We start from the raw sequence: 21,512 nt of genomic DNA on the forward strand, positions 1-21,512 counted from the left end.
ACAGTTGAGCTTGTATTTATATACACATTATCAGGGTGTTTCTTGATGAACTTTGCTACTCATAGCAAAATGGTGTTTGCCAGCTCATCCTGAATTATTCATAATTGGGCGATTTTTTTTTTTTTTAATGAACGCCTTTACCCTACTGTGTCCATTTCTGTAGGTGGATAGTTACCTTGGGGTTATTTGTTATCTCCAAAATGGGACAGGGAGGAGTATTATCAAGATTATTATAGTGATGCATTTCAAATTTAGTATGAGCAATCCTTCCTGTCCTCCAGGTTTCAGGACTATACAACTCCTTTAAGAATAAAAAAGTGTGATAGACAAATTTCTCTTTCCCCTGCTCAAACCAACAACATCATATATTTTTCCAGCATGTGAGGCATCACAGTCATGGTTTTCAGTGGATAATATGATCTTTCTTTCAGATGTATTGAAAATAATTTCAAGATCATGAGCTCATGGTACCAGAGGAAGGAGGCCAGGTCTTAAATGAAAATTGGGGAATTAAATGGACTCTTATTTGGCAACAGAAAGTCTTCCTTGATCCTTGAAAAGAAAAGAAAAGAAGTCATTTAAAAAGAGAAAACACATATAGCTGAAATATGAGTGGTGAGCAAACACAAAAGCTCGAGTCATCCTAGAAATATACCCAGAGCAGAAACAGATTTTCTGCTTAAGAGTTCCATTGAGGAATAATATTTGGACCTGACCAAGTGTCATAGCTGAACTTGAGACCACCACTTAAAGCTGTATATCCCGAAAGCCTATGTCTTCAGTAGAAAAGATGATGTTACAAAAATCTCCTTGCTGGCCAAATGGAGAAACCAGTAAATCATTCTGTCACTGATGGTACTGAGTAAAAACTTAATAATATTAATGTTATTGATATTTGATGATGGCTTGTAATCATGGCATTACTCTGATACAGTCTTACAGCTTGAATTCATGCCCACTTACTCTGAGAACCCCAATCCAAGAAATTCATTTAAGATGTTTTCAGATTGGTACTGCTCCATAGTACCCTGGGGAAATCATCTCTGTCCTGACCCTGCAGGACTCCCAAAGTCAAATTCCAACCATATACACACTCATAATGAAATAAACGTGTGAGGAAACAAACACATATGACTAAGAGCCAACCCTAACTATAGTCTACAGAATAAGACATCAAAGACCAACGATAATAAGATTATAAGAAAGTGTATGCAAAAAAAAAGTGTGGTTTTTGTGTTTAGGGAAGTGAAAGAGAGAACCGCAGGTGTTACAAATGAATGAGTGACTATCAAAAATGACTAGGTAAATTTGAAAAAGAAATGAGAAGAGAAAATAAATGGATAAAGAGCATTAGGAGGACACTTATCATGATGGGCACTGAGCAACATATAGAATTGTTGGATCACTATATTGTACACCTGAAACTAATAGAACACTGTGTGTTAATTATACTTCAATAAAAATAAGAAATGGGAAATATAATAACTAAAATTGAAAATTTTAACTGAGCATTAAGCAACAGATAAGACATAACTGAGAAGAAAATAAGTAAATTGTAGGGAAAATGATAGGGTATTCTAAATGAAAGAGAATGAGACAGAGGGAGAGCAAGAGAGAGAGAGACTGGAGAGAAATTTTGGCACACTTCTCATTGGAGTCACCCTAAAGACAACACTAACAGAATGGGACAGTGGGTAAGAATTTTCTAGAATAGACTAGAAATAGTCCTCCAATAGAAGAGGCAAAGTGAATTTAAGAATCTACTTCTAGTCACATTATAGTGATGCCGAAGAACACCAAAGACAAGGAAAAGACCATAAAGCAGCCAGAGAAAATAGAGATCGTCTACGAAGGAACCATAATCAGACTATCAGCAGCTTCCATTAGCAACAATAGAAATTCAAAGACACTGGAATGATCTCTACAAAATATTAAGAAAAGATAATTCTCACATTAAAACTCAGCCCAAACAGAAATGTCTTTCAAGAATAAGGTGTGGATTCTGGGAACTCATGGCAATAATGGCAGAATTCTTGAATTCTCACATAGAGATCACACAGAACAATTATATCACAAAACCAGAGACCCATGTACAACTTTTATTATTTTTTATTTACTTTATTATTATTTTATTTATTTTGAGAGAGAGGGAGAGGGAGAGAGAGACTCCCAAGCAGGCTCTGTGCTTCCAGTGCAGAGCTTGATTCAGGGCTTGATCTCATGAAAGGTGTGATCATGAGCTGAACTGAAATCAAGAGTCAGATGTTGAACCAACTGAGCCACCCAAGCACCCTCCCTCCATGTACAACTTTTCTAACAAATCTAGGGGGCAAGGTATTACCAAGAAACCCAAAATATAAGCTGATAGAACAAACTACCATTAGCCTAAGACCTGCATGTTGGAAGCATTTCTGTGGGAAAAAGAGGGAATCCAGAGGCACCTGAAGGGTCTGATTACAGGAGAATGATGGAAGGCCAACTGAAAATGACAGCAGGTGAATTTGAGGAGGAAGGTGAAACTGTAACTTGAAACTGGGTTTGCCACTTGGTGGGTATTGAGCCAAAAGACACAACCAAGCCAAATAATAGCAAAATCAAGGGTTTTACTTACAACAGGTAAGGAGAACATATGGATATTTGCCACAGCAGTGTCTCCCCAAACAACGAAATTAGAGAAGTTTTAAGCTAAGGATGCATGTGTATTCACAGAGGGACTTAGTGAGGGAGAATTTAGTAGAGAATTGGGCAAAAATCATCCTAAGTGGACAGAGTCTAGGTCCTAGTTGATTGAAGTCATGGGGGCTAGCACGGTCAGCATCATCCATTCTCTGCTCTAGTTAGTCTGGTATTGGAGTGCTCAAAGGAGTTTAAATCTTGTGAAAAAACAACTCAAGGATGTGTGTTAGGTCAATCTTTACTTTTGAAACAGCACTGGAAGGCTTATTATTGATTTGTTGCCTCAGATGTGGTTACGCTATTCCCTTGCCTGGTGGAGATTTAGTTGTTGCATTCCCTTTATTCCCTTAAAATCTTGAACTACTGAGATTTTTGCATTTCTTTGTAATTCCAGCACTTCCTAGGAAGTTCTTCTAGAAGTGTGCTTGGGCAAGTTGTGCTGGTCAGGCATAGACCACAACATGGCTGGGGGCCTAAAATGACTTTTCTTATGTTGAGAAAGCTATAACTCATCTTTCTTTTTCTGGGGACCCCTAACCCTATCTGCCTACAAAACTGGGAGAATTTTGCCCATCCAGAAGTAGGTGAGTGAAAAGAGTCTTGCCATTAGGTGAGAGGGAAATAGTCTAGATTCTGTGAATTCTCAAAATTCACAAAAAGCTGTGGTTCCCTTCCAAGAGAGCATCCCACCATGAGAAGAAACCCCAGAAAGAAGAGTCAAAACTGATCAGAATAGGGTCAGTAGAAATGAAGGAAAGTGAAGGTCCAGACAGGAAATTTGAAATGAAGCCAATATATTTTTGAACACTTGATGAAAACCGAGAAAAGGGAGCTCTGTGCACTTAGAAAAACTTTGTGGAACTATATTCATTCTAGAAGTTCAGGAACATGAATTGCCTAAAAAATGAAAAAAAGAAAAGGATTGAAGTAAAATCCTACAAAATGCTAGCACACAAAAACAAAAAAATTTAGGAGCTAAATTACATCTCTATAGAAAATAGGAGTATGCCAGAAAGACACATTTGCAAAACAGATTAAGATATAACCTACCATTTCAAAGTGATCTAAAGTGTGTTAAAAATGGTGGAATGAAAGAAAAAAAAACTACATAAACCATAGTTGGGACACTTAGAAATGAGGAAACAGAACTTAGGAAAGCGTAAGAAATAAAAGCAAGAAATCATTACACTGAATAAGTTACAAACACAATGAGAAGTTTAAAGAAAATCAGTTCCCGGAGAAAATACATATTCTGGAAATGCACAATCTCAAATAAAATATTAGCAAATACAACTCAATAGTATATTAAATAGCATGCACTATTCCAAGTGAGCTATTTATAGAAAAGGAGGATGGCTAATATTACATGGATAAAAATGTCATATGACAAAAATCCTATTACCATCTCAAAAGTACTAAAAGGAAAACATGGGTGGGGCACCTGTGTGGCTCTGTTGGTTGAAGAGTCCAACTCTCGATTTCAGCTCAGGTCATGATCCCAGGGTCGTGAGATCATGCCCAGCATCAGGCTCTGTGCCCAGTGTGGAGCCTGCCCAAGATTCTCTCTCTCTCTCTCTCTCTCCCTCTGCCCTTCCCCTCTGCTCCTGTTCTCTCTCTCTCAAGTTAAAAAAAAAAAAAAAAAAAGAAAGAAAGAAAGAAAAAAAAGAAAAGAAAAACATGGGCAATTTTACTTATAATATTGTAATGACAAAGACCTTTCTCAGCAGATGTAAAACTCAGAATCTATGATATATACACCTATATCTATCTATATATAGACATACAATATATCTATATGACAATGTATTATAAAATTCTTTGTGATGGCAAAAAAAATTAAAAATCACAACAGCAACACATTTGCATCACCCAATACCAAATGGTAATTCACTTCCCTTGTAATGAGCTCCCACAAATCTCAGGTATTTGTTAAAAGAAGAGATTTTGGGGTGCCTGGGTGGCTCAGTCGGTTAAGTGCCATCTCTTGATTTTGGCTCAGGTCATGGTCTCATGGTTTGTGGGTTCGAGCCCTGCATCGGGCTTTGTGATGACAGCGTGCTGAGCCTGCTTGGGATTTTCTCTCTGCCCCTCCCCCACTCATGCTCTCTTTGAAAAACAGGGGTGGATATCAGTTTGTGATTTGTGCTTTAACAACCACCCAAGCATAGTATCTGAAGTCCTCCTTCAGATGGCAACTGATTCCTTGTAAGTACACTCAGTATAGAATGTCACCGCAGCAAAAAGCAACCTGCAAGGATTGGAGAAGAACATGTGATTATTGATGAGGGACCATAAGGCAAGCTGAAGACCAAGCACAAGCTAACATTACCCCCTTCCTCACTGCCCCCTGCCCCCAAGGTGGGATATGTGTGACATTCCTCAGGCACTCCTGGCTGCCTAAGGACAAAGGAAAGGACAGAAAATAAATGGTTAAATTGATAGACTCTCCACCAGTTTACAAATATCTTAGTCAATTACAAGAAAAAGGCAATCTATCATTAGCCTAATATACAGAAACCTATAGACTCAGTTTCCTGGAGCCCCAACATCACCCTCCCTCCATAGTGATGTGGGGAACAAAGGCAAGAAGGAAATGGCAGATACTGCTTTGGATTCTGTGTCTCCCTCTCTCTCTGTTCTTCCTCCGTTTGTACTGTCCCTCTCTGTCTCTCAAAAAATGAATAAATGTTTTTAAAAAATTAAAAAAAAAAAGGAAATGGCAGAGAAAATTGAATTTCCTTGTAACCTGCAGCCCATTGACAGATACTTGAGGCAGGCAGAGTAGTTTCTTTCTCCAGGAACTCCCTACTGTCTTAATATTAATGCTTTGCTAGAGGGAAAAAGAACCTTAGCTTGACAATAGCTAGGCCTCCTGTAATCTGTGAGTTTTTAGCATATGGGAAATCCCTTTAAGAAACTTCCTCTTGGGGCACCTGGGTGGCTTAGTCATTAAGTGCCAGACTTCCCCTCATGTCATGATCTCAGGGTTCGTGGGTTCAAGCCCCGTGTCAGGCTCTGTGCTGACAGCTCAGAGCCTGGAGCCTGCTTCAGATTCTGTGTCTCCCTTTCTCTCTCTGCCCCTCCCCTGCTCACCCTCTGTCTGTCTGTCTCTCTCTCAAAAATAAATAAACATTAAAAAAAAAAAAAAAAGAAAGAAAAGAAACTTCCTCTTGACTTTACCTCCCCCAGCCCCATAGATATAATGAGTCATTCTTCACAACCCGAGTGCAGCTCTTCCTGCCCACGGGTCCTGTCCCCGTGCTTTAATAAAATCACCTTTTACACCAAAGACGTCTTCAAGAATTGTTTCTTGGCCGTCAGCTCCGAACCCCACCATCACCCCAAAACTTCATCAATTATTAGCAGAACTCCTGAAGAACTCAGGAGCCCCAGACTTCTGCAGAGTGAAGGAAAATCAGACCTAAACACCATGGGGAATTCTCACCCTCCTCAAAAGGAAGGACAGATTTAAGTCTAAATTCTGAAGATGCGATATTTGCTTGGATCTATGAACTCAACGGAACATAAAGGAAACACACCCAGAATTTCATTTTACGTCTGTTCCTTTGCTAAAAAGATACACAGGGAATTCTGGTTTGTTCCCTTGGCAAGAAATTGTTAAAAAACAAAATTCAGCTGAGTAAATTTGAAGATCTAATTGGCTTCATTAAACAATGCATGAATTGGGCAGCATTCCACCTAGCAAGTCGAGTGGTGCTCCAAGGAGCTGTACAAAATGGAAGGCTTTTTATAGGAAGGACGGTAAGGCAAGACGGTATTGGCAACAGAAGAAAACAAAAGGATTTTTACTTCTTCTTTTTTGCGGGAAGAGAAGGGCAGGTTTTTTGCTTTTTGTTTTATCATGCAGATGACCTCATCATTTCCTATCAGGAAATTTCAGATGGACCGTTAAAAGGTCACATTGCTGGAATAGGTTGAAACTGTAATTAAGTTTTGGTTTGCTGCTATGGGGGGGGGGGCAATGACTTCATTTTAGACTTGTAATTTCTTCTTCTTTTTAAAAAATGTTTGTTTATTTTGAGACAGAGAGAGAGTGTGAGTGAGGCAGAGGCAGAGAGAGAAGCCCAACTCTGGGCTGATATTGTGGAGCCCGATAAGGGGCTGTATCTCAAGAACTGTGAGACCATGACCTGAGCTGAAATCAAGAGTTGGATGCTTAACCATCTGAACCATGCAGACACCCCTTTTCTTTTTCTTTCTTTCTTTCTTTCTTTCTTTCTTTCTTTCTTTCTTTCTTTCTTTCTTCTTCCTTCCTTCCTTTCTCTTTCTTTTTTCCTTCCTTGTTTCCTTCCTTCCTTCCTCTCTCTTTCTCTCTTTCTTTCAACAAAATGATGACTTAGAGTTATTTGCTTTTCTTTTGAATCTTGTCACATCAACAGCACCCTTACCACAAAGTGCAATGTGTGCTCACTGTACCACGGCAGGAGTATGACCCTGATTCCAATCCAGGGTGTGGGTTTTTTCCCCACACCAAGGAATCCGCTGGCACAATTGTCAGTAGCAATTATCCCACCGTCTACCTGGAGAGAGGTGAAGGGTTCAGTCCTGTAAGACTGCTCACTCTACCTCCAACTAGTTCAGACCTCAATCTCAAGTCTGGGCTGTCACTTGTGTCTCTAAACCACTGGCTGCAGATCACAGGTTCCCCCAGGATCCCCTCCTTGGGTTGATTATTTTGTTAGGGTGGTTCACAGAACTCAGAGAAACATTTTACTCATTAAATCACCGGTTTATTATAAGAGGATAGAAGTCCAAAACAGTTACATGGAAGAGATGTATATGGCGTGGTATGGGAAAGAGCACAGAGCTTCTGTGCCTTCTCTGGATGTACCACTCCCCCCAGGTCTCCACATGTTCATCCACCTGGAAGCCCTGCAAACCCTGTCCTTGAGGGTTTTTATGGAGGCTACATTTCATAGGTGTGGTTGATTAAATCATTGGCCTTTAGTGATTGAACTTAAGCTCCTCCCCCCTCTCCCCTCCCGGGAGGTGGGGTTGGGTGTGGGACTGAAAAGTTCTAACCCCCTCATCCCAAGGTTGGCTCATCTGGCAACCACCCTCCATGTTTAGTTTCCAAAAGTCACCTCATTAACATCACAAAAGAATCTCGAAACCTCTCCACACCTTGGAACTTCCAAGGATTTGGGGAGCTCTGTGCCAGGAATGGGATGAAAATATGTTTCTTATTATAAATCGCTGTATCACACGAGGAAAAGCCGGTCACCATGGAGACAGTGTTTTTAAAACCAATGTGTTATGAGCACACCTGATAAGCCGGGCTGGCTTCATCACTGGGAAATCTGTGCAGCACACAAGGTTTCATGTTCCAAATGACCTCACGCTTGGTTTCATGCTTTTCTGTTACCATCTTGATAGTCTGAATAATTTTATCCCTGAACTTGGGTCTTGTAAGCGAAGGCCCCTGGGGCAATGGGACAAGTGTCTGAGCAGAGGAGTATGGAAATATGTCTGTATGTCCATGACCGAGTAAGTAGAGTTTCTGACAACCCCGAGAGGCCAGGCTTTCCTTCAAGTAGAATTTGTTTCAGATGCAGAAAGAAGGCAGCGGTGTTCTAAGAAACATGAACTTCCAAGGAAACTTATCGCATATTGTTATATCCCTGTATGCTGAAAACAATGCTATAGAAAGATAGGGCAACTCCCTGCTTCTTTTCCTGTCTCTTTGTTAATCATCAGTATGCCAATGGCATGCATTGGTAGAATGTGAGCATACAGTAAAAACTTGGTTTGCGAGCATAATTTGTTCTGGAGACACACTTGTAATCCAAAGCACTTGTATATCTGAGGGGATTTCAAGAACCGTTGGCTCGGTTGTGATCATGTGACATTTGGCGTCACGCAGGACTCATGTTGCAAGACATCGCTCAGCTTATCAAGTTAAAATTTATTAGACATGTTGCCTTGTCTTGCGGAACACTCGCAGAACAAGTTACTCACAATCCAAGGTTTTACTGTTTAAAGAAGTGAAAGAAAACGAGTTGAGTTGGTTTGGTGCAGTGTTTGCACTGTTTTGGTAAGAACAAAATACACACATATTTGTAGGGGCTAACAAAAGGCAGCCTGCCCCAAAATATGCTACTTTGGCATACAGACTATTTTTTTTTTTTTTTTTTTTTAAATTTTTTTTTTCAACGTTTATTTATTTTTGGGACAGAGAGAGACAGAGCATGAACGGGGGAGGGGCAGAGAGAGAGGGAGACACAGAATCGGAAACAGGCTCCAGGCTCCGAGCCATCAGCCCAGAGCCCGATGCGGGGCTCGAACTCACAGACCGCGAGATCGTGACCTGGCTGAAGTCGGACGCTTAACCGACTGCGCCACCCAGGCGCCCCCATACAGACTATTTTAAATAAAAGCTACTTAAGAAAGCCTGTACAAGAAGGACATTCGAACCCTCCTCTCTGTCCCTCTGAAAGCAGGAAATAAATCTCCTATGTGAAACGTACCCTCTCTGTACCAAGAGGTAAAGAGACATCCTTATTACCAGAGATGGGAAATTTAGAGCCAAGAAAGTCGTGTAAACAACTCGTTACTTTTTACTGATTTACCACCTTAGCCCTAATTCTGCTTAGAATTCCTTACTAATTGAAGCTCCCAAAGTTAAGTTTCCTTTGTCCTGTCTACTGCTCACAGATTTATTTTCTCTTTGTCCAAGAAGTATAAAAACTGCCTGCCTTGGTCATTTCTTTGGGTCTCACTTTCATTATTGGGTCTCCGTGAGCATGTAGGAAGACTTTGTTGGGTTTTTTCTCCTGTTAATCTGACTCACGTAAATTAATTCTTAGTCTAGTTGGAAGACCTTGAAAAGTCAAGGAAGAATTTTTTCCTTTCTTTCACATGTATCAGCTATGAAATATAAATTGTGTTATTTTGGAGATTCTGTACACAAGTTAAATGTTCTTATATTCGAGTTTAAAATGGGTATTTCCTGGGGCGCCTGGGTGGCGCAGTCGGTTAAGCGTCCGACTTCAACCAGGTCACGATCTCGCGGTCCGTGAGTTCGAGCCCCGCGTCGGGCTCTGGGCTGATGGCTCAGAGCCTGGAGCCTGTTTCCGATTCTGTGTCTCCCTCTCTCTCTGCCCCTCCCCCGTTCATGCTCTGTCTCTCTCTGTCCCAAAAATAAATAAACGTTGAAAAAAAAAATTAAAAAAAAATAAAATAAAATGGGTATTTCCCAACATAAAAATGAATGGCAAAATTTATGCCAATAACTCAAAATTTTAATTTTTATTTACTGCGAATGACATTAAACAACAAGTAAGAAAAACATGACAAGTAGAGTGTATGACTGCAGAAGACAGGAAAACAACTTTATATTTTAGTGCCTTGAATGACACTTTTCCCCCCTGATTTTTGAACAAGAAGACTCCACATTTTCATCCTGCACTTACACCTGCAAATTATGCACCTGGCCCTGTATGCTGTGTATTTGGAAGAGTATTTGAACTCCCCTGTGACTGCTGTGTTGTTGGGGAGAATTCCTGCCTTCACCGGAACTTCTCATCAGAATCAGACCACATATTACAGAAATAGGAGAGCCACTCTCCTTTTAGAGAATGTAACATCTATTAAGACTGCTTACTATACATTTTGATCCAGAAACATAGAAGGACACAGTAACTGTAATGAATAATGGGGTTTTGCAGTGATGGTGGAATTCAGAGCTGATGGCCAAGAAAGAATTCTTGAAGACATCTTAGGTGCAAAAAGGTGATTTTATTAAAGCACGGGGACAGGACCTGTGGACAGAAAGAGCTGCACTGGGGTTGTGAAGAGTGACTGGTTATATATACTATGGAGCTTGGGGACATAAAGTCAAGTTTCTTAAAGGGATTTCTATATGCTAAAGAAGAGTCACAGAGTCCTGGAGGCCTAGCTATTGTCAGGCTAAGATTGTTTTTCCCTCTAGCAAAGCATTATCATTAAGACAGTAGAAAGTTCCTGGAGATTAGGCTATTGATAAGATTACCTTTTTCTTATAATTTACTAAGATATTTGTAAACTGATGGAGACTCTACCAGTTTAGCCATTTGTTTTCTGTCCTTTCCTTTGTTCTCAGGCAGCCAGAAGTACCCGAGGAACGTCACACATATCCCAGCTGGGGGTGGGGGGTGTGGTAGTTTATACTTTGCCCTCAGCCTGCCTTATGCTCCCTCATCAATGTTCATCAACCTCGTGAGATTTTAAATTCTAGACCAGGTCTTGGTGTGTTGAATCTGGTCTGCCTCCTGGTTTTGTATAGCTCACGAGCTAAGAATGTTTTCATATTTTTAAATTGTTGAAAAAAAATCAAAAGAAGAGTAGTATTTCATAATACGTCAAACTTATTTGCAATTTGGGTTTTAGTGTCCATAAATAAAGTTTTTTGGAACACAGTGATGCTCATTCATTTATCTATTGTCTGTGGCCTTTTTCTGCTACAATGGCTTAGCCAAATAGTTGAAATAGAGACCTTATGCCTGCAAAGCCTGAACTTTTGCTCTCTGGGGCTTGACAGAAAAAGTTTGCTTTAGAAAAAAAGCTATTCACACAAAGTTCATTGCTATGGATCTTTCCAGATATAATCCTGATTGTATGGGGAACAGTACCCTGGGAAGTATCCAGATCTCCAGAGTTTGATAGGTTTGCCAATAGAATACCAGGAATGCGCCATCTAGTGATGGGATTTTTCAATCACAGGAGAATTTCTAATTTTTTTCCAGATTATTTGCCCATGTAAAAATGGTGAGATACTTAAAGATTACACCTAGGGGCGCCTGGGTGGCTCAGTCGGTTAAACGTCCGACTTTGACTCGGGTCACCATCTCGCGGTCCATGAGTTCGAGCCCCGCGTCGGGCTCTGGGCTGATGGCTCGGAGCCTGGAGCCTGCTTCCGATTCTGTGTCTCCCTCTCTCTCTGCCCCTCCCCTGTTCATGCTCTGTCTCTCTTTGTCTCAAAAATAAATAAACGTTAAAAAAAATTAAAAAAAAGATTACACCTAGTGGATGTTAATAATGCCATGTGGTATTGACTATAATTTAAAACTAGAGTGAAAGTCAATGAAAACAGATTCCATAAATATATCCCTATGCATGTAGAAAAAACATAAATCTTGAACAACTATTTATTAGTCATGAGTGAATGGAAATGAGTGCACAATCACTTTTTTATTTATTTGAAAACAAACACCCAACACCCTGTAAAAGTGAACTAAGAAACCAGGTTATTTTTGTTAAGTGATTTATCATTAAAGGTAGAAAATAATAATTTTCTTGATATTTAGAATAATGCAGTTGTGAAGAATCCTCTCCCAAATTGTTCTTTTCTCAATGGTGGCTAGAAAGGAACCCTTTGTTCTGTTTTGTTACTGGTCATTTTAGATGTCTTTTCTTCAATGGAGTGGACTCTCGATGAAAGAACTTTACCACGTTGATCTATCTCTTCAACCACTGTCTTTACCAATGTGGTTTTGGATAACTCTAGAAATAAAACACCTGTGAATACACATATTCCAGCTAAAAGATTACATGATGAAGAATTCCAGTGGTGGTTGTAATATAATATAATATACTATGTACATTTTTGGTGAGAGAGCATGTGTAGATTTACAATAATAGTTTGTGTGGGTGGGGGGGGTGGGGATGCGCCTGGGTGGCTCAGTTGGTTAAACATCTGACTTTGGCTCAGGTCATGATCTCACGCTTCATGAGTTCAAGCCCCGGGTCAGACTCTGAGCACACAGCTCAGAGCCGGGAGCCTGCTTTGGATTCTGTATCTCCCTCTCTCTCTGTCCCTCCCCTGCTTGTTCTCTAAAATAAATACATAAATAAATAAAACATTAAAAAAAGATTTATAGTAATAGTTTGGGGTAATTTCATCCACTTAAAAATAATATTTCAAGTTCAGAGCACTTTAGTTAAAAGTACTTAAATGTAGACTGTTGCCATGGTAGATGATTGCCATTAACGCAAAAGTACTTGCTGCAGTAGAAAAAGAATTAGATTTAATTACCTTTGGGTGAACTCCCTGAGCCTCCTGATCCAAAGCGCTTTGATTTGGAGCATGAGCTACAAACAAAAAAAAAACACCCCAGTTTATTCTTTAATATTTCTGGTTATCATTTAAGAGATATTCATTGAGTCAAGTGGTGAACATGAACTCAGGTGAACTCTGTATGCCAAAAACAGATGTTAATTTTCCATAAAGGAAAATATTAAAATTTTTGTGTAGAGGAAGTGGAAATAGTTGTCTTCTAAGGGAAGGATATAAAATAAGTTTGTTTCCATTTGATTTTTTTAAACTCAAGAATTCAAAACCCAAGAATATATATATTCATATACATACATAATATATTTTATATGCACAAGTACAAATATGTACTTTTTAAAAACATGTAGATCCCTGGGGTTTGTATAGAGTAGTTTATTTCAGGGCAGCAGTGATATTAGGAACGGAGTGAAAGATGGGTAAAGCCTGGTGGGGAGTCATCTTGAAACCTATAATGATTAACATGGATACCAAATGGGGTTTTCTGAAGGGCTGACTGGGGTCCTCCAAGGCAAATAAGGAACGGGCTGTGCCTTACAGAAGGTGGAAGAGATAACCGCAGAAGCAAGAGGTGGGCACACTTCTCTGCAGTGGGAATGAAGAAGGAACGACTTGGAGGCATGAAACATGGATGGCCAGTCCATGGTTGTGGTTTAAAATAGGTAAAAACCAGGGGCGCCTGGGTGGCTCAGTTGGTTTAAGTGTCCGACTCTTGATTTCGGCTCAGATCATGATCTCGGGGTTCGTGAGTTCAAGCCTCACATCAGGCTCTGCACTGACAGCGCAGAGCCTGCTTGGGATTCTCTCTCTCTCCCTCTCTCTCTGCACCCCCCCCCCCGCTCATGTGCATGCGTGCTCTCTCTTGCACTCTCTCTCAAAATAAATAAGTCAAAAAAAAAATTAAAAATAAGTAAAAACTGGATTTTCAAATGGTGTTACTTACTTCCCGTCTCCATCTATCAGGCGGCAGTAGGTCTCAATTTCCTTTTCTAGGTGGACCTTGATGTCGAGCAGCTGCTCGTACTCCAGTTTCTGGCCCTCCGTCTCGGTTCGGACCTGGTGCAGCTGTTCCTCCAGGGCCCCGATCTGAGCCTGGATCTGGGCGAGCTGCGTGCAGTAGTTCCCTTCGGTCTCGGTCAGGGAGCACTCCAGGGACTGTTTCTGAGGGCAGAAGATGTCAGAGCAAGGATGAAGCCACTTTGAGGTCTATGCAGATCAGAGCTGCTCAGCACACGGCAGCACAGAGTGAGGTTTGGAAATCTTGGGGCTCGTCACAACCAGACAGGAGGCACAGAGGCAGGGGAAGTCACAGGCATTTACGGGGTGGGGGCCCGGGCATGCTGGATGACCTGATATAAATGGCCCTGTCCCACGAGACTTTGGACTGTTCCCGTGGACTTTTGTGCTATTTAGGCAATATTTGCTATCGCGACCAACCTATATATTAATACTTTTTTTGGGAGATAGCACAAAAAGAAATCATATTGGAAATTTTATATTTTGAAATCACTTATTTATTTTGGGGTTGGTATTTGTTTTTCAATCTTATTCTGCTACTGTCTCCGGAGAGCTACTCTACCGCTGCCCCAAGGCCTTGTGTGCTGCTGTTTCTTTTTCTTCTCTGTCCCAGATTTGCTGTTGTTATTCAAAGGCCTTTTATGAAGCACTTGAGATTGAACGAATGCCTTAACAGGGGTGGGCTTTCAACACAAGGGATATATTTCATAACCCAGTACAGGTCATTATTTCCACACTACTCTTATGAACATTATACCTCCTCCTTTCCACTTGAATACCCTGTCATTTGTCTGGTCACATGATTTCTACTTCAATTAAAGTAATTTTCCTCTTTCCCTTATCGTAGGTAAGGACATCTGGGTGGTCATTACTTCTCCTGATATTAGTTATTATCTGAGTGTCCACCCCCATTTCCACTCTTTCATTTTCCTTTTCTTCTCCTGATCTTACATTGTTTAAAACAAAATGTAGTTATCAAGGGAAGGTGCAAGCCTCTGTCTCTTTCATTACATGTTCTGGGATAGTTGGGCCCAAGTATTTTCATATTATATATATATTTAATTAAAAATACTTTTATGTTTCCTTTTTTTTTTTTGCTATCATGGCATTATGGTAGTTTAAAAATTTTTTTGTATTGCTAAATATATCATCTATTCATTCTAAGGTAAAGAGGGAGTTATGAAATACTCGTCATCACAGGCAGACACGGATGGGGTTTGATGGGGCTAAGAACCACTGACCTAATGAATAGGCCAACTGGGGCATTACCTGGGTGGTGCTGGGCTCTCGGGGGCAAAGGAGTGGAGGGTGAACAGGATGGTATTGGGGAGGAGGAGGCACCGAGAGGCAAGACGTCAGCGAGGTGTGTGCTCTGTTGTTCGAAACTTTAGTTTCCCTGAGGATGTGTCCTCAGGTGGTATTCCTTTTTAAGGGTGCTAATTCTCTTCTTAGTCAGAGGGGACAGCATCCCTATCTTTACAGCCTTCCACTGTAAAGGTTAGCTCATAGATGACGAAGGAGGAACGGATGAACTTGCAGGTATGCATACTACAGGAAGCGTATGAAAAGTTTCTGTATTTAGACAACTCCCAACTTACATGTGATTTGTGTACTAAACTATAGACCATGCTTAGAATTCATCTTATGACAAAAGAATCTCAAGTATTGAAGTTATGTTCTATGCCACTATTATTCTATAATTCAGTTATGTTGTCTGTTAACATGGGCTTTTTTTTTTTTTTTTTTTTTTGGATTATCTCCTGAACCCAAACCGTGTCACTACTGGTTGCACAGAATGAACTACTTTCTAACATCATCTCCTACGTGAAAATGCTTCCATTTTGACCTGGGAACTCAGGACTTTATTTCTTTCAACATAGCTCAGAAACGAGAGGGAAGATTGTGCCCAGGGATACAGCAGCAAGAACACGTTGCCAAGAACGGGGATACAGGGTTCCAGTGGCAGGAAAGAAGGGAATAGGGAAGAGAAGAGGGCTCCAGGAGAGGCAGGGAGAGTGTCGGGAACCAGCCAGCAGTGGTGACCAGGGTCAGGAGAAGACGGGCGCCCTGGTTAAGTTAGTCTCCAATCTAAACAGCATATAGTAAGAGAGCACGGCACCTTTCTAGGGTGGCTAAGTCAAAACAGTCTTCCTAGGGGCACCTGGGTGGCTCAGTCGGTTAAGTGTCTGACTTCGGCTCAGATCACGATCTTATGGTTTGTGAGTTTGAGCCCTGCATTGGGCTCTCTGCTGCCAGCACAGAGCCCGCTTTGGATTCTCTGTCCCCCTCTTTCTCTGTCCCTCCCCCTGCTTACCACTCTCTCTCTCAAAAATAAATAACCATAAAAAAAATAAAAGAATAGTCTTCCTATAGTTTTGAGTCATCTTTACCTTCTCTGCTTACTGCCCTCATTCGTATTAACAGGGGTTCTTTCCTTTGGGTTACAGCCTGGTGTCCTCAGGGAGCGTGAACCCCTGATGAGGACAGGGGCGCTTGGGCCACATGTATGTGGTAATTCTCAAAATCAAGCTTTTCGGGTGCTGCCAGCTCACACCCCAGAAGGGAAGCCGGTTTTAGCCCTGGCTCGTCTCCATGGTAACCTGGGAACTAACTGGCAGGAGGTGCCAGGGTGGCTGAAAGCCCAGCTCTGTGAGGTGGGTGGGGAGGACGAGGCTGATGGGGCTCATCGGGATTCAGATGTGTACCTTTTCCTCTGCGGGGTGAAAAGCACCACGCAGCTTTCACTGGCTCCCTCAGTACCAGGAGATGCCGGTGACGCTAGGTCGGCCTTGTGTGGCCCCCTGACATTGGCCTGACACTTAGTTTTCAGGTAGGGCAATACTGCTGCCGCTGGCTCTGCGGGGCTTGAGGACTGGGCCGCGGGAAATGTGGGCTATTTTCACGAACCGGGCGCTGAGCCCCGGCCGGGAAGGAAACCCTCAGTGATCTCGGGGAGGAAGAAACGCTCTGTCTCTTTCTGCGGGTCTCAGTGTCTGTCTTCCCTGTTCTCGTCCGCTCTAAGTATTTGTAGGTAAAGCAAAGCTCTAACAGGGAAGGAGGGCTTCGGTTAGAGTGGCGACCTGCAGGCCGACCCGCGCCCTCGCCTACCATTGCCAGGAGCGACTGCAGCTCGATCTCCAGGGTCTGCAGGCTGCGCTTCATGTCGGTCAGCTCGCTCCTGGCCGAAGAGGCCGCGCCCGCGTGGTCGGAGATCTGCTGCTGCAGGGTGGCGCTCTGGAAGGCGGGGTGCAGAGGGGTGAGCGGGCCTGCGCCCACCGGGCACGGCTGGGGCGTGGGGGTGGGGGGCGGCCTCACCCTCTCGTTGAACCAGGCCTCCGCGTCCCTGCGGTTCTGCTCGGCCAGGTCTTCGTACTCGGCCCGCATGTTGTTCAGCAGGACCGTGAGGTCCACCCCGGGCGCCGCGTTCATCTCCACGTTCACGTTCCCGCCCGCCGCGCACTGCAGGGCCTGCATTTCCTGCAGGGAGACGATAACGTGACCCTGGGGCAGTTCATGTGCCGTGCGCGCGTGTGACTGCTTCTCCGCGCTCTAGGCTGTGGCCTGACTTCCCAGCCCTCCACCCTGTGACTCTTCCCTCTCCGCGTTTCTCTTTTCATGTTTCCTTTCCTTCCCCCCTCGCCCCCCCCCCCCATTCTCCCCTTTGGGACAGCTAGATTTGGTGGTGTTTTAGGCGTGTCTGTCATAGAGTTGTTTTTTTTTTTTAATCTTTCATCCATTGTTTTGGGGACAATTTTGGGGAGATAACCATAAAAAAAAAGGCATATGAAGCTGCCTGGTGTAAGGTGTCAAATAATGGGTTTATTATTGTGCAGTGTTCAACATTAAAGCCAGGCTCACTAAGTGGAGAAAACAGTGACATCTTTTCCAAGTCAGAGAGGTCTTTAGTGAGGTTAACCTCAAGATAAGTTTTTATGAATGAAAGAAATAAATGTAGTGCAAACAAAAAGGGGTGTATTAGTGCAAAAGCAATGTACCAATTTCAGAAGGATAGAATATTCTGTCAGCCTAAAAAATGGAAGGGTACAGATCAAATGCTTAATATTTATTACCTCGGGAGACGAGATCAGAAGGGCAGAGAGTGGGAGAAAGAAAATTCTTTCTTTATAAATGCCTTGGCATTGTTTGAATTATTGTAATGAGTACGGAATACTGTTGTAATGCAATGCCACCCCCCAAAGTATTTAAAATGTACAGAATGGCGGTTTGACTAGAAGTAAAGCTTCTCCTACCTCTTCGTGGTTCTTCTTGAGGTACCTCAACTCTTCGCTCAGGGATTCGTACTGCAGCTCCTGGTCGGTCCTGCAGAGCGTCAGTTCGTCTAGGACTCTCCGCAGCCCGTTGATGTCGGCCTCTGTGTTTTGGTGAAGGGCGAGCTCATTTTCATACCTTGGGGGGCATTAAATGAATTTCAACACAAGTTAGACTCTCTCAAGAGGCAGGAAAATAGAACCTCAATTGCTTTAAGCTGAACACTGGAAATTGAATTGGGACTCAAAATGTTATAAAAGTGTACATGGAAAGCCTCCCTTCACTCCTCTCTTATCCAGTTCTGTGCAGGATAATCGGCATTTATTTAGTGACACAAATTCTGATAGCGGATCCCAATGAAATCAAAATTTGCCATTGTATTATTTTTATTTTTTTAAATTTTTTAAAATGTTTTTTTTAATTTTTGAGACAGAGGGAGACAGAGCGTGAGCGGGGAGGGGCAGAGAGAGAGGGAGACACAGAATCGGAAACAGGCTCCAGGCTCTGAGCTGTCAGCACAGAGCCCGACGCGGGGCTTGAACCCACGAACCGTGAGATCATGACCTGAGCCGAAGTCGGAGGCTCAACTGACTGAGCCACCCAGGCGCCCGCCATCTTATTATTTTTATTAAATTGTTTTTATGTTTATTTATTTTTGACACAGGGAGAGAGAGAGAGGCAGAGCGTGAGAGTGGAGGGGAAGAGAGAAAGGGAGACCCAGAATCCGAAGTAGGCTCCAAGCTCTGAGCTATCAGCACAGAGCCCAACGTGGGGCTGGAATTCATGAACAGCAAGATCATGACCTGAGCTGAAGTCGGACACTTAACTAACAACTCAGGTGCCCCCAAATATGCCATATTATTTATTTATTTTTAATTAAAAAATTTTTTTTTTGCCATTTTAGAATTTTATCTTAGTTACTCGTTTTCCTTACTTGATGCATATTTTATGAACATCTACTTTGTGCTTGGCTCTATTCCAGGCAGGCATAGAAATACAGTGATGTTTTGCCTCAAGAATGTAATAAATATGTATAAATTTTGAGCATAGCTGATTGTAATATTATAATGTGCTTTGTGCCATATGGTATTGTAGTATTATAACATGCATTACTTCCTATCATCTTTCAGAGTGTATACTCCTTGGGATAAAATTGAAATGTTATTTAGCATATTAAATAGACAGGAAACATTTTCTCGAGAGTGATTGTTTTCCATCACTTACTTTAGCCGGAAGTCATCCGCAGCCAGTCTGGCATTGTCAATATGCAGAATTACGTTAGCGTTAGCAATAGTGGAAGAGATAACCTAGAAGCCAAAAGGGAGGACAGGACAAATACGCCAGCTCTTACAATTTCTCAGCAAATAAAAAATTTGACACCATTAACTTTGCATAAAAATCCTATTTCCTTAAGTAACAGCCAAAATACTTAAAATTTTAATTAAAAAATTACAAATATGGTTATTTCTTCTCCTATACTCATATAACTTTTAGAATGTGACACTTATCAGTAAATATATTTCAAAACTGGCAACATTAAAAAAAATTTTTTTTTAACATTTATTTACTTCTGAGAGAAAGAGGGAGAGAGACAGAGGCATGAGTGGGGGAGAGGCAGAGAGAGGGAGGCACAGAATCCAAAGCAGGCTCCAGGCTCTGAGCTGTCAGCACAGAGCCCGACACGGGGCTGAAACTCACGGACCTGGAGATCATGACCTGAGCTGAAGTCGGACGCTTAACGGACTGAGTCACCCAGGCGCCCCACTAGTAACACTTTTTTAAATACATTTTTTTAAAAGTTTATTTATTTATTTTGAGAGAGAGAGGGAAGGTGAGCAGGAGAGAGAGAAAGAGAATCCCAGGCAGGCTCCACATTGTCAGCACTGAGTCTGACGTGGGGCTCAAACTCACAAATTGTGAGATCATGACCTGAGCTGAAATCAAGAGTCAGACACTTAACGGACTGAGCCACCCAAGCACCCCCCCGACAAACCTAGTAACATTTAAGTTACTTGAAAACCATGATTCAAAGTGCGTATTTTTGACTAATAGGAAGAATGTTTTATCAAAAGAAATAATAAATATGATATAAATGACAGATAACAGTTATGAGGCATTTCCTGTTCTAGTTTTATGTCTTTGGGTAGGCAATTCTTAGTTTTAAATACTTTGAGTATTTCCAAATTTGTAATTTCTCACCTTATTCTTAAGTTCTTCAATTATCTGGTAGTATCTGCTATAGTCATGATCAAGTCCACGGCAAGATCCAGGCCCGTATTTTTCATACCAGCCCTTGATTTTTCTCTCTAGTTCGGCATTTGCCTCCTCCAGAGCTCGCACGTTTCCCAGGTAGGATGCCAAGCGGTCGTTAAGATTCTGCATGGTCACCTTCTCATTCCCGGACAGAAGTCCCCCTTCACTTCCAGCAAAGCCAGCACAAGCAGCGTTTCCAAGGACACCACCAGCATGGTTCCCCCCAGGGACATTGCCCAGGCCCCCTCCCAAGGCACAGGAAAATCCACTTCCAGCCACAGAACTGCCACATGCATTGCTGCCTGCAAAGCCTAAGCCTCCACTGGATGGTCTGACAGACCCAGCTCCAGACCATAAGCAAATATGCCTCGACCCACTAGAAAATCGGAGAGACATGATAGAATGAGAAACGTTCACCCTGTCTGGAAGAAGATAGGTGTAATTTCAAAGGAGAACAGAATATCATGTGCTGATGGTGTCTTTGGGCTTTTATACACAATTGTTGGGGTGTTTCTATTTGAGTTATGCATGCCAGAAGAGAAATGGCATCATTCAGATTAGCAGGAAATTATGTATAATTAGGTAATTTTTTTTTTTTTGTAAATTGATGTCTAACATCCCTGGCTGTTGCTTTGGGGTATTTGTTATCTTAAATATAACAGGGTTAGTTCTATATTAAGTTCATTATTTTAACTTCTAATTTTGGGTGAGTAATCCTTTACTTTCATCTAGGCCCTAGGAATATACTGTCATTATCTGGCACCAGATATCGTAAAGTTTTAAAAGTTAAGTAAGATTGTGATAGGGTACCATCAGCTATAGTAGGGTCTTAATTACCAGGGAGGTATATAAAGAGGTATTCAAAGGTATATAAAGAGGTATATATTAAGTAAAGGAACACATATTTCATCCCACCATAGCAAAAAAAAAAAAATTGTGTTATTAAAAATAATATGATCCTTGTAACTTCTCTGGTCTTACCATGATTATAACACCTATTTATTACCTTGAACAATGACATAAATATTGACTGATTCCTTTATTTAATGCATAAATAGCTACTATATCTGGTGTTCAAAGCTGAATATAGAAATGAAGACATAATGGGAAGTAAATGCAGAGGTGTATGGGCACAGTCTTTAAGAAATGTATGGTCAGGATCAGGCAGAAGCTGGATTGTGTTTAACCTTCTGCGTCAAAGAGTTTGGAATGACTGGGGGTGTGGGGG

At 41.7% G+C, this 21,512-nt stretch overlaps 1 protein-coding gene across 3 annotated transcripts; it reads right to left on the bottom strand.

Annotated features, from left to right (window-relative positions):
• Positions 1-9,926: 9,926 nt before the first annotated feature.
• Positions 9,927-20,745, bottom strand: LOC112854213 (keratin, type I cytoskeletal 28). Of its 3 annotated transcripts, none has more exons than XM_086687265.1 (8): positions 20,231-20,745; positions 19,256-19,338; positions 18,013-18,169; positions 17,078-17,239; positions 16,871-16,996; positions 13,689-13,906; positions 12,710-12,765; positions 9,927-10,457 (listed from the first exon to the last, which is right to left on the bottom strand). In XM_086687265.1, the coding sequence occupies exons 1-8, from the start codon at positions 20,678-20,680 to the stop codon at positions 10,438-10,440; spliced, it is 1,272 nt and encodes a 423-aa protein (XP_086543391.1). In that variant the 5' UTR covers positions 20,681-20,745; the 3' UTR covers positions 9,927-10,437. The 3 variants fall into 3 exon arrangements, with proteins under 3 accessions (XP_086543391.1, XP_025773467.1, XP_086543390.1); XM_025917682.2 differs by lacking the exon at positions 9,927-10,457 and adding an exon at positions 11,847-12,177; XM_086687264.1 differs by lacking the exon at positions 9,927-10,457 and adding an exon at positions 11,847-12,192.
• Between the last annotated feature and the right edge of the window lie 767 nt (positions 20,746-21,512).

This window comes from Puma concolor, chromosome E1 (assembly GCF_028749965.1).
Source record: "Puma concolor isolate L17-30 chromosome E1, mPumCon1.1.hap2, whole genome shotgun sequence".
Lineage (NCBI taxonomy): Eukaryota > Metazoa > Chordata > Mammalia > Carnivora > Felidae > Puma > Puma concolor.

What these genes read in the sequence shown, in the direction of transcription:
- LOC112854213 (XM_086687264.1), bottom strand. Translation starts at nt 20,680, where the DNA reads ATGTCTCTCCGATTTTCTAGTGGGTCGAGGCATATTTGCTTATGGTCT. An exon ending in TTGAAGAACTTAAGAATAAG is followed by an intron (nt 19,339 to 20,230) that starts GTGAGAAATTAC and finishes TTTGGCTTCTAG; the next exon opens with GTTATCTCTTCCACTATTGC. An exon ending in TGCAGTCGCTCCTGGCAATG is followed by an intron (nt 13,907 to 16,870) that starts GTAGGCGAGGGC and finishes TTCTGCCCTCAG; the next exon opens with AAACAGTCCCTGGAGTGCTC.